The sequence below is a fragment of the Sceloporus occidentalis genome, unplaced genomic scaffold (genome assembly GCF_023333645.1).
Source record: "Sceloporus occidentalis isolate IW3139 unplaced genomic scaffold, rSceOcc1.0.p SCAF_1, whole genome shotgun sequence".
NCBI classification, from domain to species: domain Eukaryota; kingdom Metazoa; phylum Chordata; class Lepidosauria; order Squamata; family Phrynosomatidae; genus Sceloporus; species Sceloporus occidentalis.
Window position 1 is genome coordinate 227,660,793 of NW_028316981.1, and position 21,618 is coordinate 227,682,410.

The window sequence follows — 21,618 nt, forward strand, 5'->3', positions numbered from 1 at the left end:
ATAAAACAATCTCTTATGTGTGGGTTCTCAACATGAATTTTGAACTGCATGTATTCTTGGCTTGGATCCTGAGCCACTTTTGTGAAGTAAGGCTGTCATGGCTTTATATTTAATCATTCTTAACATGGAATCAGAGTTAGACTGAGAGTATAATTGTTGTATACAGTTATAATTTGGTTGAGAACTAATTCCTTTCTGTCTTCGAGTCAACAGGTTATCCAGTCACTAAATTCCTTCAGAAAGATCTTTTCAATGGAATAATTTACTACCGTCACTTAGGAGGAGAAATATTTGAAGATTCAATTGAGGTTATTCTCTGTGATAGCCATGAGCCTCCTAATCTTTCAGAAATTCAGGTATGTGGATTGTGGGATGAAGGAAAAGCCTACACTGATCTATAGTCAAACGCTTATTTCATTTACTGTTTACTAGGAAAGTACCAGTGAGCACTGTGAAGTGTTCCCCTAAGCAAACATCCATAAGGATATACTGGAAATGTGTGAGAATTCAATTCTAACAATCAGATGGGAAAGGTACATACCAGACTGAGTCTCCCTTATCCAAAATGCTTTGGACCAGAAGTGCTTTTACTTTATTTTTTGGATTTTGGAATACCTGTATTTGCACATATGTATATAATGAGATATCTTGGAGATGGAACCCAAATCTATACATAAAATTCATTTATGTTTTGTATACACCTTATAAATGTAGCCTGAAAGTAATTTTATACCTAATATTTTTAATGATTTGTGCATGAAACAAAGTTTGTCTTCAGTGAACCATCAGAAAGCAAAGGTGTCACTACCTCAGCCACCCTTGTAGACAAGTTTGGATTTTGGAGCATTTTGGAATTCTGGATATAGGATACTCATCCGGTAATATTAATGACAAATGTGTTTAGCAAGTTTAAAGGCTGTCTATAAAGGGTAGGCATCTTATGGCCCTCTAATATTTTGTTGTACTTCATTTCCCATGATCCCTTACCATTCACTAGGCTGACTAGGTCTAATGCAGGTTGCAGTATCTACAAGACCTAAACTAAAATTTTCATTTCACTCAGCCAATAAAGGGTGGTAGTGGAATGAAACGTAGGTAAACATAATGGTGGGCTTTTTGTGTCCAAGCTGGCTAGAGATAATGCAGTCCAAGAATAACAGGTTAGGGATATCTGGTGTACATCTTTAAATATAGCAGTCATTGGTCATGGACAATTCTGAAAGTATGCTTTTATAACATACTGTAATACGTTTGTACCAATGTGTAATGTGTTTGTTCTTTCTGAAGTAAAATTAATCATGGGAAACTTCTTTTAATTATCTGCTCTTTTGACTTGTTTCTTCTAGTGAATGCTAAAAGGTTGTTTTCTGAGAGACAGAATATAAAAGCTTGCCATAACTGTGTAGCATTTGAACTGCAATATTTAGCTGCAATAAGTTGCAATATATTGCTTGTCAGTATATCATTTTTGCCCCCAAACCCTTTTACTAGGTAATAAGAGTGCACATAATTCCTGTGGATGATCAGCTTCCCAAAGAAACTTCCGGAGTAAAACGCCATCTGACTGTCAAGGAAACAGAGATTGCCTATTTGACAAAGAAACACCTCAGCTTCATAGACACAGAAGCAGAAGATAGAGAGCTCATCTATACAGTCACTTCTCCTCCATTCTTTTCTTCATTTCATCAGTAAGTCTGGGTAAATGTCCACTCTTCAAAAGAAAAAGATGCGTTCTCAGCATGCATTGGATGACAGCTGACTACCAGACCTGTGACGGGAGACAAGGATTTGTATTTGGTTCTCTCAGATCAGTGAGGTTATAGTATTTTCAGGAAACCCATGTAGTAGAAATCCATTTTCTTGTTTGTTTTTCATTGCCCAGATATTGAGTATTTCTGTTGTCAGCCTTGCTAGGTGGGCTGCCATTTTTCTATGCCAGAGGTGTAGTGGAACCATAACTTTCCAGGTTGGAATGTGGTGACTTTTTGTGTAGCAGGCTATGTCATATCTGCCATACACATGCAGAGTGGCAATAGATTTTTTCAGCATCTTATATTGTTGAGATGTGGTGCTGGAGAAGAATGCTGAGGATGCCATAGACAGGCAAAAAGACAAACAAATGGGTCCTTGAATAGATCAAGTCTGAAATACTCTGAGAAACCATGATGATCAAACTGAGGCTGTTATACTTTGACCACACCATGAGAAGCATGACTCATTAGAAAAGAAAATAATACTGGGAAAGGTTGAGGGTAGTGGAAAGAGAGAAAAGAGATTATCACACAGAGGGTAAGAACGGGAGCAAAGCAGATCACTCCCATCCTTATCCCGTCTTATTCACACAATCGGTGGAAAGATTATCACACCTTGCACACTTATCCCATTCTTCTCCCGTCTGTGATATGTAATGGACCCGTCATTTGGTATTAACAAACTCCCGCTAAAACCAAATGACTGGTCCATTACACTTCACAGATGGGAGAATAATGGGATAAGCATGTGGGGTGTGATAATCTTCCCCCAATCATGGGAATGAGATGGGATAAGGACGGGAGCAATCCAGTTTGTTCCCATCCTTAACCTCCATGTGATATTCTCCACAGACTGCATGTCAGATCAGGGAGGTCATGAGCATGAATCGACAAGATTTAGAAGCTTATTCCACACCTCCCCCCTATTATGGGAACTGGAAGGGGATATTTGGGGCTGTGCACAACCTGGAAAAAACGGATTTTATTGCACAAGAAATTGTCCTCAAAAGGGCCCCATTCTGTCCCCCGGTGCCAAGCTGTCCCCATTCAGTGCTGAGGAGCGTGAAATGTTCTGGTTGGAAGTCTTCCGACCGAGCAAAATGGCACGCCAGAGGAGGGAACGGGGCCCTTTTGAGGACAATATGCTGTGTAATAAAATCCGTTTTTTCCCGGTGGCACGCGTCCCCAAGTGTCCCCTTCTGGTTCCTATAACAGGGGAAAAGGTATGCGATAAGGTTCTATAGCAGAGCAGTGGATGACAGGGACTCTTGGAGGTGTCTCATCCACAGGGTCACCATGAGTTGAGGTCAACTGGAAGTCAATTAACAACAACACCAATCCCTGTTATTCTGCCAATTATTCTGAGGTAGTTTGTTCTTGAAATGGCTACCAAGAAAAACATCAGTTTGCCAAATGGCGTCCTCCTCATGAAGGTGAAAAGGAATAAAGCTGGCCTGTTGATATGAATTAGTGTGGCTGCCAGCATTTTTGGATTTTCCCTGAAGGCATGACCATGAGGAGCAGCACAATGAGTGCCCGCACCTCTGTGTTTACTAGTCCATGACTAATGTCCATACAGATACAAAAAAGTTTGATGTTTATAAACTATTATGGTAAGATGCAGCAGTGGCAATGGAGAATAGGAGGTGGAAGGAAACCCCCAAATGGCAAACCTGCTGTGGGAGATAATTTCAAGGTGAAGATCTATTCTGCATATTGCTTTCCTTTCCTGAAAGAACAAATATACTCTAAATACTTGGGTATGCACCTCAAGGCATCAGTCCTACAGTCACTTTACTGGTCAGAGTTTTTACTATGTCTGTTTTTCATACTATTGATTGATTGATTGATTGATTGCCAAAATGACAGGAAAAGGTGCTTTTAAAAAATCTAAATAGTTAAATACAGGTGGCCCTCTGTATCCACAGATTCTACATCCTGTGGATTCAACTATCCACAACTTGAAAAAAATCCAAAAAGTAAACCTTGATTTTGCTGTTTTATATAATGGATACCATTTTACCTCTGTATATAATGGGACTTGAGTATCCATGGTTTTTGGTATCTATGGGCAATCTGGGAACCAAACCCTAGTGGATACCATAGGCAATGTACCTACATTTCTAAAGTATATTTCATATCCTAATTAATCATGGAATCACAGAATAATAGATTTGGAAGAGACCGCAAGGGCCATCCAGTCCAACCCCCTGCCATGCAGGAAATCCAAATCTAAGCATCCCCGACAGAATTTCATCCTTCATTGTAAATCTGTTTTGGACAGTACTTTGGGGCTGATGGTAATTAACCTTCTGTGTAGTTCAGGGGTAGGAATTGTGCAGCCCTTCAGACGTTGCTGAACTGTATCTCCTAGCAGACATAGCCAGCATAGCCAATGGTGAGGAATGTTGAAAGTTAACATCTTATAGAAAGATGCACAATTTCCACACTTAGTAAAGCTAGTGACATGGGAATCAATTCTAGAATGCAAGTTTGTTTTTAAGTTTTCTGTAAAAAGTTGTTGGACTTTTCTTACAAATATGGCAATAACTTTATGTACAGCTACACAGATGCTGGAAAATTGTTTATGGTAGACAGCATTCCAAGGCTGATCAAGGATCCTGCTACTCCATCACTGAGATCATTTACTCAGGTTTGTTTTCAAGATGTAAATTTATCTAGACTCCCAAGTATCCTGTTTTCCAATAGCCCCACCCCTTAACCTTCTTGATCTATGAAGCTGAATCAAAATTCTGCTCACTCAAACTGTGCAGAGAAAAAAAATGCCCAGCAAATATCTTATATTTGGGGTAGGGTTATTGGAATAAGTGTGAAATGGATTCTGGGGCCCAATTGGGGTGTATTCCCATCTGAAATTAAGCCCTGAAGAGTATTCTTCTAGTATAGCTGGCCACATCGAATATAACGAAGTCTCGAAATACAATTAATGGCTTTATGCTGTGTGCAATAATTATATTCTGAATCTTTGTACAGTGGGAGTAGTGACACTCCTGGAAAGTAAAGAAGAAAATGGGATGGGTGTGTATAGACATTTTCTACTAGCATCTTTAAGATGTATTTATTTCAGCATTAACTTTTGTGTATGTTGGTCCATTACTTCAAATGAATTGATAGAGGCCCGTTACAGACGGGCCTGAAAATACGGACTGGGTCCGTATTAGGGTTAGAAAGGGGCATCACTTCCTGACGCCCCTAATCCTAGTACGGATGCAGTCCGTACAAAATGGTGGTGTCCGTTCCACATGGCCGCCGCCATTACGACGTCACTACTGCACTACCTCCAAACGAGGCGGCGCAGACATGACATCTTTGCTCTGTGCGAGGGCGCCTAGAGCGCCCTTTCTGCGGTGCAAGAAGGAGCTCCAAAACGGAGCTCCTTCTGGGGTTTGCATCGCTGGGCGCAGCCTTTACATGGCTGTGCCCAGTGATGCAAAGGAGAAAGGGGCCAAGCCGGGTGTCCTTGGGGCTTGAAGCCCCAAGCACACCCCTTTCCAGGCCGCGGGGAAGCGGCCTGCAAAGCGGCGGATCGGGGCCTCGGAGGCTGCCGGTCTGGCAGCTGAGGCCCCGATACAGCGGGGAAAGAGGCGGGTGCAGGCCGCCTCAAACAGTATTAAACTCACTGGTATTTAAACTAAGGTCCAAAACACACTGAAGAAATAATCCAGTTTGAGACTGCTTTAATTGCCCTGTCTCAATGCTAGGGAATTTTGGGAACTGTAGTTTTGTGAGACATTTATCCTTCTCTGTCAGGTAGCTCTGGTGCCACAACAAACTACAGTTCCCAGAATTCCATAGCACTGAGCCAGGGCAGTTTAAAGTGGTGTCAAACTGGATTATGTCTGCTATGTATTTTGTACCTAAGTTAGAGTGGTATCAGTTCATGATGAAATAAATAAATTCATCTTACAGATTCTACTAGACTTCTCCCCTCCACCCCCATTTTCCTTTTTATGCTGTGGTAGACTAACATGGCTATCTCTTGGAAAACTGGAAAACAGAGTTGGAAATATCTGGAAAACTGTCTTTTTAAAAACAGTGTATATTAGCACAATATCACACTACATTTTTATAGTGCTATTATTCCACTTTAACTGCTATGGTTGTCTCCTATGGAATTCTGGGGTTTGTAGTTTAGTGCAGCCTAAAAACCCTCTGGCTGAGAATTCAAAATACTCCTTCCTACACTACAAATCCCAGGATTCCACAGGAGGCAGTTAAAGCGGTTAAAGTGGAGTAACAGCACTAATAACAGAATAGTGTGATACTGTCCTTAGTCTCTTGCTGAAACAGTCCACAGGAAACACAAACTTCCTAACTGAGCACTGTTGAGTTAAATGTGTTTTTTTTCCACACATGCAGTGCAAGTTGTTCTCACAATTGTTACTACCACCATTACGTAGTTTATCACACTATTGAGATCCCATGGGAAAACAGGAGTTAAACGAGATTTAAAGCAAAGAGAACCCGGAAATGCCTAAAGTTTATCACATGACGTTGCAGTTAACGTGAAATAGCGCGAAATTAATCCAAATGCAAAGCACAGAAAAACGGCAGCTTTTTACTTTTGGAACAACCCGAAAGTAAAAAAGCTGCCAGTTTTCTCTGCTTTGCATTCGAATTAACTTTGTGTTATTTCACTTGGGCAGTCCCCTAGTGTGATAAACTCCCCGAATTTGCAAGTTTTGTTTAAATTCGAATATACTTTAAATCTTGTTTAACTCCCATTTTCCCACGGGATCTCGCTAGTGTGATAAACTCCTACGACTCATTCTCAGTTTCTTTCTCCACAAGAGAAGACTGCTCTAAAAGTCCTCACTACATCTCGAGCTAGAATTGGATCATATCCTGAAATTATACAACTTTCTGTCAGAATGTATGACCAGAGTTAGTAATGGTCTTGAGGCCACATCACATGTGATGCCACAAATATTTGAAGGTTGAAATGTAACTGCAAACCCACATTTCTGCATGACCCACAATCTAGTTAAAATCTGGCTTCCTGTGGATTCAAAATCACAATAAAGTCATGTAATGAGGATTCAGACAGCATGATGATATCTGTTGTGCCATGTGTAAAAATAGGATTGGTCTCCCTTTGCAAAGTTAAACTATATAAATGTGGGCATGGATTGGGCAGATAGTTTAGTTAAATTAGAAATTGACAACTCTCATGCTAGTGGAATATAACTCCCATCAACCTTAGCCAGCATAGCAAATGACAAGAGATGTTGGGAGTTGCAGACCGACATAATTTGAAGGGCCTCCATTGTCTATCCTGAGTTAAAGGCTCAGCTTGTCTGATTTGTCCTTAAAATGAAGACACTGGTGACAAACATGTAGACTATAAATGTATTATTATGCAGAAAAGGCATTTGGATTTGCTGATGAATGGCTAGGAACATATGCCTTACGGTTTGTTTGTTTGTTTGTTTACTGTGTGCCTGTAGCATGCCATAAACCACATGAAAGTGGCATATATGCCACCTTTACAAGATATTGGTCCTGAGCCTCAGTACATCCAGTTCAGATTCTCGGTCAGCAATCAGCACGGTGGAACTCTGCGTGGCATCTGTTTTAACATTACTATTCTTCCTGTGGACAACCAAGCTCCAGAGGTAAGGCTATAATGCTAATAGGAATGGGATAAAATAAAGGGTTAAGCATGGTCAAGGGTTGGACTTACATGAGAGAAGAAGTATTTTTTTAATATTAAGAGTTTCATGATTTTATGTTTTAGTGTTAACGTATCTGGAGAATAGGGTTATCAGAGTGAAAAATGGTGAGAGTGCCTATACCTTTAATGGTTGCAAAGAAAAGGAAATTTCTGCAGGTGTTGCATGTTACCTGGTTGCTTGACAAGCAGCACCTCCTGAAATTCCCTCTTCTACACAACTATTAAAAGAACAGGAGCCATAAACATTGTCCAAGCTGACAACACCATGCCACCTTCCATCCAGTTTTGTCCTCAGTTGGGCTTCTTCTGACTTCAAAAGCTTGCTTCAGCTAATGCAAATGGGAAAAACCCAGGTCATCCTGGGGGTTTCCCAGAAGACAATGGGTCATTAATTAAATGGACACCCTGAGGCCTTGCCATTCAACAACAGAACAATACACAGATTATCATGTAAATTGCTTCTTCTCAACCAACAGTATATATACCCCGCTCCCTTCCATACCAGCATTCTCTGAAGATGCCAGCCACAGCTGCTGGTGACACTTCAGGAATACATTTTACTAGAACACGGCCTCTTAACCCGAAAACCCCACAAAAAACTATTTTCCAGCAAACTTTAAAATCAAAACTAACTATATGTACATATGCATGAAACAACTAAGTCAGTAAACCTTGAACAAGTAAAGGAAAAAAAAACCTTTGAACCTTTTTGAAAGCATCTTCCAAAATGCATGATTTTCTTTTTCTTTCACCAGCCTCCATTTTTCTTATGATTCCCATTTTGATGGCCAGACTTACTGATCTATTCTTTTCTCTTTTAAAAAAGCATCCTAGGACTTTATCACATAGTGGCCTATGTGCTTCCATCGCCAAAATGGTTAAAGTGTTGGCATCCTGGAAAAGCAAGCAAATTCACTAATACTTATCACACACAGAGCACAACAATCGGTTAAAAGCACATTAGTTAGGCAAGAAAGTAGGTGGAAAGCAAATTTGGGTTTCAGATAGATGATGACAAATCCTGTTGCTCGCTTGGAAATAACCTTTTTTGCACATGCTCCAAACTGTAATTTCCACAAGTGCATACACACACATGCGCCAGAGAGGGAAGGAAACTGAGGAGGAAAATACTCTTTGCCCCAGAAGCTGTTTCAGAGGAAGGCAGAATAAGTTTTCCCTTTGGAAACTCCCATAAAGACACACACACACACACTACAGAGAAAGAAGAGGTGGCTGGTCCATAAGAGGTGCCTGATTTCAGCAAGGGTTGAACTTCCCAGATGCCGTCCTTTTCCAGGACATATCCTCCATTTCTCCCTCCTGTACAGGAGGAATTCCAAAATGTCCTTGCTCTTGCTCTTCCAACAGCTGTTCCCTGCTGCAGGAGGAGGAGACTAGCCGCAAGAGGGAAAGAGGTGTGTGTGTTATGTGTATGTTCCTTTAACAACAAGGCTGCCTCCCTCTCCTCAGCACAGTAAAGGAACCCTGGGAAATCTGGGAACAGGGAAAATCCAGTAGATGGTTTTCAGACTGCTGCAATTACATGAAGAAAGTGAATTAGTGAATGAACTGGAAATGAAAACCCACTATTTTTGCGAAAATGCCTATTCCATGATTCACCTCACTTTCTGTTTGGATTCTAACTGGTTTGTACGCAGCGTCTGAAAAGTAATTGCGAAGTTGTCCCTAATGCCCTGGATGACCCTGCATTGTGACCAGTTTTCCCCATATGAAAAGGTCCCTAGAGGTAGCTGGTGGGGCAGACTAATCTGTTTTCCCCTTTCCTTTGTTTTGCTGTGCACAGAAATGCATTAAGGGATTCTGAGTCAGCTGCAGTTTATCTTGCTGCTATAAGCTACAGTAGGATCAGCTAAAGTAGAATCCCATTCTTTCCCATGTCAAGATTTATTGCAGTGTTTACTGCAGACACGCTGCTACATCCAATACTGAAAGGTTGTCTTTCTCCTACCATCTTTCACCATCCTTTTAATGCCACTGCTACTAAAAACACAGTATATCTAGAGAGGGAGAGAATGAGGAGGAAAGGGGCCTTCCCAGCTATATGAATACTTTGTAAAAAGGAACTACTTTATTAGAGGCTTTGTTAACTGAACAATTCCTATATTTCATTCTGCCATCATATGTGACACTTGCCAATGTAAGCATATGTAAGAATACCAAGCAACTGACTCAGAATCTTTTACTAAGCTTCTCTAAACAGTGAAACAAGGAGAAAAGGAGAAAGTACTGTAGATAAAAAGCATAGATTTATTAGTCTGGCCACCAAAATGGAAATCATAAGAAAAATGGAAGGTAATGAAAGAAAAGGTCACCCTGGATTCATTATGGAGGAAATTTTCAAGTGGTATCTAGAAGGTTCAGGTTATTTTGTTTATTTAAGCAATGCTTACCTGACCTGGTTGTTTCATTTCACATGTGTATATTGGTACCTTTGAATAAAAAGTTTACTGAAATTTGAACTGTTCTTTTTTGTGGTGCAGAAACCTCTTGTTTCAATGATATTTCTACTTCTGCTACCAAGTTTTCTAGAAAAGAAGTAACACCCAGGAATACATCTACTACATTTTTTGAAGGATACCAATATTAGTTCTTTAAAATCTTTGAATTACTTTAGTCTCCTTTTCTTTTTCAGTAAATGGCAAATTAATGACTCTCCCCCCCCCCCCCCAAGGTGCAATCCTCCAGGACCTCTGGGCAGATCTTTTTGTTTTGCCACTTTGGAGTTGGTTTAGTGGTCTGTGAAATTGCATTGTATTCTGTGAAATGGACAGAGCATGGAAATGTAATTTTTCTGGAAAGAATTATCTCAAGAGTTAAAGATCAGCAAAAATATCTGATAGGAAGTTGCAACTGGTCTCTCTTTTCTTTTGCCCAGGTGTTTACAAGCAACTTGAAAGTACAAGAAGGAGGGTTCTCCACCATTACAGAGAGGAACATTTTGATTTCAGACGTGGACACCAAACTGGAAAACATTTACATCCACCTCCTAAGGCCACCTCTGTATGGGACTGTTGAATTAAGCGGAATTCCCACAAATGAAGGAGACCAACTGACCTGTGAAGACTTACGCATGTCCAGAGTCAGGTTAGAGGAGACTATAATGTTGCTGTAGATCCTGGATGCTTCCCAATGGGCACCTAGGACCACCAGTCAGAAGGCACTGTTCCCAAACTTTGATCCAAACTTCAAGCTGAAGTTGTTTTGGACTTCAACTCCCAGATGCCCCAGCCAACCTGGGCTACAGTCAGGAATTCTGTGAGCAGAAGTCCAAAACACTTGGAAGAGCAAAGTTTGGGAACCACTGTAACTGTTCCATTGCTTCCTCCTTAACTGCCTTTATGTGATATGGAGAAAATGCAGAAAAAGTGATAGAAAAACAGTGTCATGAAAGAGCAACAAATTCTTAGTTGTTTCATAGTTAGATGGTAATTCTGTAGTAAAAGTCAATGTGTTGAAGTCTTTTGAATGTTGGACTAGTCCCCTGAGTGGCCTTAGGCAAATCTCACACTCTCAGACTATGTTTGAAAAGCAATGGTAAACCCTCTCTGAACATATGTTGGCAAGGTCACCTAATGATAGGGTCTCCTTAGGGTTGCCCTAAATCAAAAATGACATGAAAGCACACAACAACAATACTATAGAAATTGTTAAATGCTGGTGGATACAATGCAAACTTTTCATATAAATTAAGAATTTTATTCCCATAGGTATCATCACAATGGATCAGAGGTTCCTCAAGATCATATCCTTCTTGCAGCTACAGATGGTGTTAATTCCTTTGAGTTCATCCTATACATTAAGGTTGGTGCAAAACTCATCAGAACAAAGGTCTATTGGAAAATTAAACCTTTCAAAGGAATTTGTGATCTTTTCAAAAATTGTTGGACTGAATGAGCATCTATTTTACTTTGGAGATTTATGTGACAATAATGGTTAGACAACAAATTTGGCAGGTACTACTTAGTAGACATCTGCACCAGTTCCAGTTTATTCCCTGTTGTCAGGAACAGATCCACTTAGAATTAAATGATGGACATGCAGTGGTTTGCAAGAGGGGTTTTGTTTCCAATTCTACATGTTTTATACTTAAGGCAACAAAAGCTACTGTAAAAAAGCAAAGCCTATCCTGTATTTTTGTATATGTTATTCACTCTCACATTTCAGTCTTCAAAAAACCAAAACTTTGATTCCTAAAACTCAGGTTTTTGAAAATCTGACTAGATAAATGATTTGGAAAACTAGGTAGATTTTCATGTGTTGTTAGGGATGCTTGCTTGCAGAATATTTATTTCTACAGTTCTGGAGCCTGAGACAGGTACAAGCAATTTCAAGCAAAACGGATCCTCCACAAAAACAGAGGGCCGACTATATATGTTAAACAGAATGGGAAGCCTGTTTTAGGGGCAGTGTGATAAATTTCCTGGTTATGGGATCCAAACAGTTTTGATTGCCATAGTAAATTACCTATACGGGAACCTGGATGGGGGAATGTGTCCCTGTCGGTTCTGCTAGCCTCTCATCAGTGTTCAGTAATATCAACCAGGGTATCTTTCTGGGATCGGACTTGGAGGCATTGTTTTATATTGGTTCTGGTCCTTCTTGGCATGGCTAATTCAAAAGATGTCACTGGGACATTGTTAATTTGTGGCATGGCTAATTTAGAAGGTGTCACTTTGGCATTTCTGCTTGATGCCATGTCTGTTGGCCTCTGGGGTTCTTCTGGGCTTCCCATTCTGTTTAACATATACAGTCAGCCCTCTGTTTTTGTGGGGGATTTGTTTTGGATCCCCCGTGTAAACGGAAACTCGCTGATAATCAATAGGCTTGAATGGTGGAGTGTGCCCGCTGACGCAAGACCCATTATGTCCCTTCTCCGTTTGCCACTCATGCATAAGAGAGGGCACGAATTTCAAGGCCACACAAACGGAGAGGTGACTGTACATGAAACCACTGTCAGGGGTTATCTGGAATTTGATGTTACCAGTATGCTGATTCTGTTTTGCCTTTCTATCTCATTCCAAGGAAGTTGTTTCAGTACTAAACCAGTGTTTGCTGTCAGTATGGATGCAGTGAAGCATTCACTACTCCCTTTTCCCTCTCTGGTCAGTCCCCCTCTGTGTACTTTTAAGAACCAGGAAGAGCAAGTGCCTTATAAATATGTGGTAGATCTTACTTCTCCAAGGATCCTGTCCATATCTTCAGGGTGCACAAAATGAAATGTATTCAGTTGTACTGAACAAGCAGGAGCTAAGGTTTTATCCACTGGCATCAACTATGTAATCTGAATCAGAGCAGATCTGAACACTTTTTGTCTGCACAGTGTCTTGCAAATTCTTCACAGTCGACATGCCTAATAGTCTGTATTCCCTTCTTGTGGGACAGAGTGTAAAAGTTCACTAATCACTTGAAATAGTTCTATTGGAGGCTGTGCAGATGCAAAGGTGGCAGATAAGTATAATTTCCTTTTTGCCACTGTTGCACGGCATTGGTCTTTCAACGGGCTCTAGCCTATGTTTGGTTAGACTTGCCCATGGTGTCACTAGAGAATGCGGGCCACATTAGGTGATACCATCAGATGGGAGTGGTACACCAAAAGGATTGCTCTTCTGTCCTGGCCACCAACACTCAAGTGCAGCAGTCTGTGGGATGGGAATCTGGTGAGGGAGATAGAGTCAGGACAGGCTACTGTAATTCTTATTCCCTGAGCCCCAGCCTCACCTGCTGCTGTACAGAAAACCTGGCTAACCTCCACCAGCTTCATCCAGTCAGATCTCTGTAATACAAGCCAGATCACCATGCACATCCAAGATCAGGTCTTGAATCACTGCAGTTTTCCCATTTATTGATCTGGCATTTTCCAGGTCAGAGGGGTCTGTTGCCAAGGCTATTCGGAGTATTTAAAGTCTGTGGACAACTAATACCCCATATTTCCCCCCTCTCCCACAGTGATACAACTGCCTACTCATTCTGTATCTCCCTTTTTCCATTACCATTGCAGTGGCTGCTCTCTGGTTTAGTTCCTCTCATGTAGAAGAGTATAACTCATCTTTTTATCCTTTGCAAAGAAAAGGCAGTCTGTTAAAAAAACAACAACCCATACATGTGCAAGTAGAAACTAATTTCCTTCTGCTCCTAAACAGGGACAGGCTTGCGCTCCAACTCTTTCAAAATGAATAGATTGCTCCTGGGACAGTCCATCCATAAACCAATATATGTATGCCACCATTTATAGCCATGATTGTTGGTAATGTCTATATTGGAGTGGGCCAATGTAGCTCTGGGACTATTTATTCCTCCCAAGGTTCTCCTCAACTGGTCCCAACTCTCTGGCCATAAGAAAGGGTGAAATTGCTTCTTCTGGAAGCCTCAAGGAATGTCAGCTCACCTTTTACCAGACTGTAGTTCCCCACTACTTGTATTTTTCCCCCTTTGGGGTTTTGGGAATTTTTCTCCAGGGGCCCCCAGGCCCAATACAGTTGCCCATCCCTGGTCTATACAGTTTATATTTTCATCACCTCCTTTTTCTCCTCTTGGCCAGTTTATCATTTCCCTATATTTAAAATGGTTAGCACTGCCAACGTACAGATTGTATGCAACTCCAGTCCTACTGCAAGTTTCTCCTTATCTGAATTGTTGTCACCTTGTCATGGCTTCTGTTCTCTGGCTTGTATATGCAAATAGATGGTCAGTGTGGTTTTAACATGATGCTCATTTATTTCCCTCCTTTCAGGTGATTCCTATAAATGATGAGCCTCCAATTATGCATAACAACCTCATTCCCATCATGCAGTGTCCAGAGGGTCAGACAGTGTCTATAACTTCAGCGCACCTTTATGCTACTGATGCAGATAGTGAAGACATGCTGCTGGTGTTCATACTTGCTCGACATCCTAAATATGGGGTTGTGAAGAAGGATGGAATTGTGGTTGACCGTTTTTCTCAAGCGGCTGTCATTTCGGGAACAGTAGCATATGAACATACCAGTAAGAACAATGTCTCAGTCGTGCATAGAGCAAATCTTTACTGCTATGCTGATAAATGGTGTTACTTTGCAGTGCCATTATAACTCCTTATGATCATATCAAGCAGAAAGATAGCTCAGGTTTGTCTCAATCTATCTTTAGGGTGATTTTTGTTCTTATGTTTTCCCTGCCAAGAACTTGAATTTTTTATTTATTGAACTTCAATTCCCACAGTCCCTGAGTCAGCATGGCTAGTGGATTCTGGAAACTATCATACAAAACTATTATATTGAATATAGTTCTGCTTAATATCCATTAAGTCTGGAAGATTATCTCAGATACAGGCTACCAAAAAGCACCTGGTGACTGTAACATTCAAAAGGGTGGCCACTATACAAAATCTAAAGTGGAATAGTCCTATGAAGGCACAATGCTATGTCAGAAACTCCATGTTTGAATAAGCTCTGAGAATTCATCAGTGAAACTTTCTAAGGAATATTTCTCACAGAGAAGGAGAAAAATGTTAGCAGTTTTCCTCCATATCTATGGTTACATTATAAAATGTTTTAAAGACCTTTCAAGTGAATAGATATGACTGTATTTCTAGATATATGATGTCTTAGGTCAATATAAAAACACTGCAATAGTCTAGTACTGAGGTTACCAATTTCCTGGGTCACTATGGCCAAACAAATTCTTCTCGGGAATGGCCACAGTTGCTATATTAGTCAGTGCTGGTAAAGGATACTTCAGGACAATGAATTCATTAGGATTTCAAATGCCAAAGATGAATCACACTTAGACAGAGGGAACTCAACCCTGTCCAGAACATTTTAGCCTACCAGACGGTCACTCACAAAACCATTATCTTGCTAAAATTCCACTTTGTTTTATTGGTCCTTTTCCAATCTATCATTGTACCAGGCCCTTGTTACCACAGGATCCAGCCCCCAGTCATTCCTCTTTAATCAAATTAATATCAAAAAGGAAAGTTACAGGCACCCAGCACAGGAAACCAGCCATATCCATATCAGGAAATCTGTATGGCTCAACAGGGGGGAAGCCAAGGCACTTAGCTGCGATAGGATCACTCAAGATCCGAATCAGCAAATCCCTTCACCATGGAATGTGATGGTGGGTGCTGGACCTGGAAATTGCTTGTATACAAGAAAAGGGAGTTTTCTTGTGGGAACGAAACTCTTTGTTTGCGGACATTCACACTGATTGCCTGGTCATTCTCGCATATTTTGTTCCATTCTTCCCTCCTGAGAAAGTCAGTTATCTCCTGGATAAACCATTTATCTCCTGAAACAATGCCCGAGGACCTATTTCTTGCTATAAGTAATGTGCCTGAACAACAGCAATTTGAAGCTGGACAGAATATCTGTTCGATTTCAGCAGGACACCTCAGCTGGTCACTGCAGGCGGTTACTGAGCCACCTTCATTCCAGTAACCCCACCATCAGAGTTATTCTTCAAGATTGGTATAGTAGTGCCTCTTTACAACCCTGCAACTAGCTGTCCTTTACTACCTTTGCATAATTAGTTCTTGTGTGTGTGAGAGAGTGTTTGGTGTATGTATTGTTTAATAAATAAGTCAGACTAATTTAAAACCTGCTTCTGGAGTTCCCTAGGTTCAGAACAAGTATACAAAGGCTTAAGATTTCAGATTTATGTTACCAAAGCCCTCTCACTGCTTCCTATTGAGCGAAATCAATTTCCCCATTGAAAACAATTTTGGGTATCCTCCCAGGACCGTCACAATTTAGGTAACACCCTGATCCAGGATCTAGCTGCATCTGGTTCATATTCAGAGAAATAGAACTTGGTGCTCCTGATTTCACCCAATAGCTTTATAAATAGCACTGGTAATAAGATGACCATGTCACACAAATTTTAGAGGGCTAAGAAACAGTAGCCCAGTAACAATCTCTGGCACCTGCCCTTCAGGTTGGAATCTCTATACACTGAAGCAGTCCGGAAGAATACCATGGTCAATAATATCAAAAGATCCTGAAAGATCAGACAAGAGGAGCAGGTTGTATTCCCTCATCCCTTTCTAAACAGAGGACATCCATGAAGGCAACTGTGACATATCCCCTTTCCAAGCTAGGTCGTATTTACCCTATTTCTAGGATATCTTTTCCTGTCTGCCTTCTGCCAGATAAGTCTTAGTTTTGTATGCTTTCTCCCCCCCCCCCCCCCATTCCCTGAGCTGTGATTGACTGGCACCAACCAGGATTGCCCAGCTCCCAGCTTCACAGTAACCAAAGCTGAATCCAGGCCTGAACCCAAACTAAAACGTATCTACCATAGATAATTAACATCATCCCAAGTAAGCTGATCTTATACACTATTTGTATCTGGGCAGTAGTTGTCAAGATCTGTTGTATCAGCTTTATAGCCTAACACATCAGGAGGGCACTAAGGCTGCATCCACACTGCAGAAATAATCCAGTTTGAGACCGCTTTAACTGCCCTGGCTCAGTGCTAGGAAATCCTGGGAATGGTAGTTTATTTGTGGAACTAGAGCTCTCTGACAAAGAAGGCTGAAGGCTCTCACAAAACTAGTTACCAGAGTTCACTAGCACTGAGACATGGCAGTTATGGCGGTCTCAGACTGGGTTATTTCTGCAGAGTGTTCTGGACTTAAGTTAGGGAAAGATGACATCAATGGTGTAGTTCATGTTTGTAGTTATTTCCCCATGTTGGTAACATTTTCTAAATCCAATTTGTATGACAAATGAAAGATGAATGTACAGACTTTTTATAGTCTTGCAATTATCCCCTATAAAAAATAATGCAGCATAGTCGAGAAATTTGGGTTATTTCTCCTGAACATCTTGTTTTTACTCATGATCTCTGCTGCTACTGCTGAAAATATTTCACATCTCTGCATTGTATATAAATTGTTTCCTGTAGAACTTTTAAAACTTGTGTTGCAAACATTTCATGCTTTATCTGTAGTTCCTTTTTCCAGGTGGAGAGATTGGCTTGGATCCTTTATTTGATATCCTTACCTTTGTTGTCTCGGATGATGAAACGGGTCCAGACATAAATGCCTGTTGTTATGATGGATTTCCCTTTTCTACTGAACCTCTTCATAAATCTTTTCCTGTGTATGATATTAACATCACAATATTTCCAGTGGACAACCAGCCACCATCCATATCCACTGGTAAAAAAAATCTTGATTTTTATATATACTTAAGATTAGAGAATTGCTGGATTTTGCATATTATGAATTGGCTACTTAGTATTTGTAAAACACCCCAAAACCTTCTAGGTTCTGTACAAAAAATTAAGAAAAGTACCTTCCCTTCTTGCAGGCTTAACTTTAAACATTTTTGAACTATGGATGATAACTAGATTACCAAAGATGAAAACGTTTAGCTAAGGAGAATAGACCTCTTCTGGTGGAGACCCTGAAAAAGTCCTCAGTACAACAATTACCTTTCTTTTTTACTAGGCTCCTCATTCATTCCTTAGTGCAGTAACAACAAATGCTTTTAAAATAAATAAATAAATAACTAATTGGCATTATACAAGCTAAAACTATTTTGTCAATATCAATAGCAGTGTCGTATGCATGCTCACTATTTTGTACGAGTAACTTTGTGATTTGCTGTCTATCACCCAAGCAATGTTCTGGAAATGAAGTATTTTCCCAGCAGGGAGATTAAGCACCGAAGCATGAAACATGGTCAATTATGAGCAATCCATAACAGCTCTCAGGCAATTAATGCTGTGACAAACAGAGGTAACAACTGATCTTGAGCAGCACATAAACCATCCTTAATAGATAATCAGCAAAATAGTTGTGCAAGTGTTCCACCTCCCACACTCTTTTTTTTGCTTCTCCTTGGTGGGAGACTGGAGTCTTTGATTTGTTGTTGTTATGTGCCTCCAAATGGTTTCTGATTTATAATGACCCTACAGCGAACTTATCGCGGGGGTTTCTTGGCAAGATTTGTTGAGGGTTTGCCTTCCACTGAGGCTGAGAGAGTGTGACTTGTCTCAGGTCACCCAGTGGGTTCCCATGGCTAAGTGGGGATTCAAACCCTGGTCTCCAGTGTTGTAGTCTAATGCTCAGACCATTACACCATACTGGCTCTCAGTCACTGGTATCACTGGAAAACAATTGTTTGTTCAACAATGACATTCCATGTCAATCAGTAACAGCATTTCATATGTCTGAAATACTCCTAGAACTGAAACAGCTTAAGTAACAATACTCCTTTATGGGTTTTTTTTGCAGGTGCCATATTTATTGTGGATGAGGGCTCCAAAGCTACAATTACAATTAACCACTTGTATGCTACAGATCCTGATACTGAAGATGACGACTTGCAGTTTGTTTTAGTATCTCCTCCTCAGTTTGGGTATATAGAAAATATATTACCATCCCCCGGCTTTGAGAAAAGCAACATGGGAATAAGCATAGGTATGTGCGCATGCATTAAAGTGAAAGACAATTTGCCTTTAAATTGAAGAACACTGACACTTGCTTTTTCTTATTTCTGATGAATTATATGGTATTATACTAGCGCGTGTCTATCTGGACTTTTTACATGTGTTGCTTTCCAACTGATTGTAGATACTACTTTACTTGACAATGTTTTGTACAGGCATTAAGTATGCAGTGTCTTGGGAGATCTGTCTATGATGGTCATAAAGAAAATAATACTCATAGTTTGTTGTTGTTAACAGCCCTCAAGTCAACCTCAACTCATGGCAACTCTGTGGATAAGACATTTCCAAGATTGCTGTCCTCCACTTCTCTGGTCAGGTCCTGCAGGCTCAGACCAGTGGCCTCCCTGATTGCATCCATCTATCTGGCATATGTCTTCTACTTTTCCTAGCATTATTGTCTTTTCCAGTGATTCATACCTTCTCTTGATGTCGCCAGAGTATGACAGCCTCAATTTAGTCATCCTGACTTCCAGGGAGAGTTTGGGCTTGATCTGTTCTTGTTTTTCTTCTTGGCTGTCCCGGGTATCCTCAGCACTCTTCTCCAACACCACATCTCAGCTGAGTTGATTTTCTTCCTAACTGCTTTCTTCACTCTCCAACTCTCACATCCATACATGGTGATGGGAAATATGATGGCTTGAACTATCCTTACTTTAGTGCTCAGAGATCTGTCTTTACATTTTAGGATCTTATCCAGTTTTTCTTAGTTGCCCTTCCCAATCCTAGCTGCTCTCTAATTTCTTGACCGTAGTCTCTTTTCTGATCAATGTTTGGTCCAAGATATGGGAACTCTTTGACTGTTTCAATTCTCATTATCTAGATTGCTGTAGATAATGGTTGAGATCCTCCGTGGTCATTATTTTTGTTTTCTTAATGTTCAGCATTGAGCCTACCTTTGCACTTTTCTCCTTGACCTTCTTCAATAATTGCTCTAGGTCTTTGTTGGTTTCTGCTAATAGTATTGTGTCATCTGCATATCGTAGGTTGTTAATGCTCCTTCCTCAGATCTTCATTCCTCCTGCCTCTAAGTCTAAGCCTGCTCTATGTAAGATATTTTCTGCATACAGGTTGAATAAATAAGGTGATATTATTATTATTATTATTATTATTATTATTTATACCCCACTCTTTATTACTGCTCTCAGAGTGGCTTATACATTGTATGCAACCTTGCATGACCTCTTTGCTGATTGGGAACCATTCTGTTTCTCTGTATTCAGTTCTAATGGCAGCCCCTTATCCTAAGTACAAATTTTTTATCAGGACAATGTAGTAGTACCTCTATTTATTTGTAAGCAATCCAAAATCTTTTGTGATCTATGCTGTAGGTTTTGCTTTAGTCAATAATACACATGAACATTTTCTTTTCGTATTCCCTGTTATTCTCCAGTATCCACCATATGTTTGTAATATGACCCCTAGCACCTCTTTGCTTTCTGAATTCAGCTTGCACCTCAGGAGTCTTTGCTGCAGAATTTTGGGCATTAATTTGTTTGCGTGAGAAATTGGTACAGTAGTCATGTACAATAGTTACAGCAATCCTTTGTGTCTCCTTTTTTTGTATATAGGAATATATAATGATTGCTTCCAATCTGTGGACCACTGCTTTGTTTTCTATATTTATTGGCAGATTTTAGTTAACACTGCAGTTGATTCTGTGTATGGGGATTGTAACAGTTCTATTGGTATATCATCTGTTCCTGGTGATTTATTCTTCCCAATTGCTTTGAGTGTGGATTTCACTTCATTTCCCAAGATTTGGGGTTCATCTTTGTAAGTTTCTTCTTCCCAAGTGTTATTAATCCTTTCACATTTTTATATCGCTCTTCTGTGTACTGTTTCCATCTTTTTAAAAATTTTCATCATGGTCATGTATTATGTTCCTCTTCTAATCATAGAGTATTCCCGTCCTTGGTTTAAATTTCTCTTAAAATTCCCAGATCTTGTGGAAGAGATTTCTTGTTCTTCCTTTCTTCTTGTCAGCTTCTATTTGCCTGTATTGATTGTTGTACTAATTCTCTTTGTCTTTGAGCACTAATCACTGGACAGTAGCATTCATGGTTCTGATTTTGTTCCTGTTTCCCTTTTCTTTCGCTTCTTGTCTTTCTTTAGCTGCAACAGTAAAATGTAGGCTTTCAAAATATGAGAACTTTTTGAATTGTGGTACTCTAATTGGGATTTCACATTCTTCTGATATTAAAATTGGCCCGAATTTTTGAAGGAAATTACATAGGTCTGGACACAGAGTTTCCTTTAAGTAAATGTCATTTATAGATGTAGTTAACAATGCACATTTATTCATTTCTTTGGACAGCTGTGTTCAACTCAGATGTGAGCAACTGTCATGAGATTGGAGATACCCCCATTTAACCATGGAAAGCTAGCTGCCTCCATTTTTACCACCCACACTCTTTACCCCACAAATTTGTAGAGATTGGTCTACTTTTAAACTTCCTAAATGGCCCATGCTGCCATTCTCCAAGAAGGGATGATGTTGTCATTTGCTTTCATTTGCACTGCCTGACCTGTTTCAGACCCATAGGAACTTTCCCCCCAATCTGGTGTTTGCTAAAAGGGCCTCAGTGTGCCTAAAAATGTGGAAGCTTGGGGCATTACTGGACATGTTGAGGAAATAAATGGAATTGGTGAATGAATCCTTCCAGTTCATAGGCTATACTTTGCTGATCCTTTGTCATCATAAATGCACATTCTATTA

The 21,618-nt window shown here is 40.2% G+C and overlaps 1 protein-coding gene across 1 annotated transcript in view; it reads left to right on the forward strand.

Annotated features, from left to right (window-relative positions):
• FREM1 (FRAS1 related extracellular matrix 1) overlaps positions 1–21,618 on the forward strand; it is a 90,997-nt gene that overhangs the window by 18,259 nt on the left and 51,120 nt on the right. Inside the window, exons 9-17 of the mRNA XM_089489488.1 lie at positions 214–356; positions 1,492–1,688; positions 4,314–4,404; positions 7,220–7,387; positions 10,343–10,551; positions 11,175–11,268; positions 14,198–14,450; positions 17,410–17,607; positions 18,688–18,873. Coding sequence (XP_089345614.1) covers positions 214–356; positions 1,492–1,688; positions 4,314–4,404; positions 7,220–7,387; positions 10,343–10,551; positions 11,175–11,268; positions 14,198–14,450; positions 17,410–17,607; positions 18,688–18,873 — 1,539 coding nt within the window. The remainder of the gene's footprint in view (positions 1–213; positions 357–1,491; positions 1,689–4,313; positions 4,405–7,219; positions 7,388–10,342; positions 10,552–11,174; positions 11,269–14,197; positions 14,451–17,409; positions 17,608–18,687; positions 18,874–21,618) is intronic.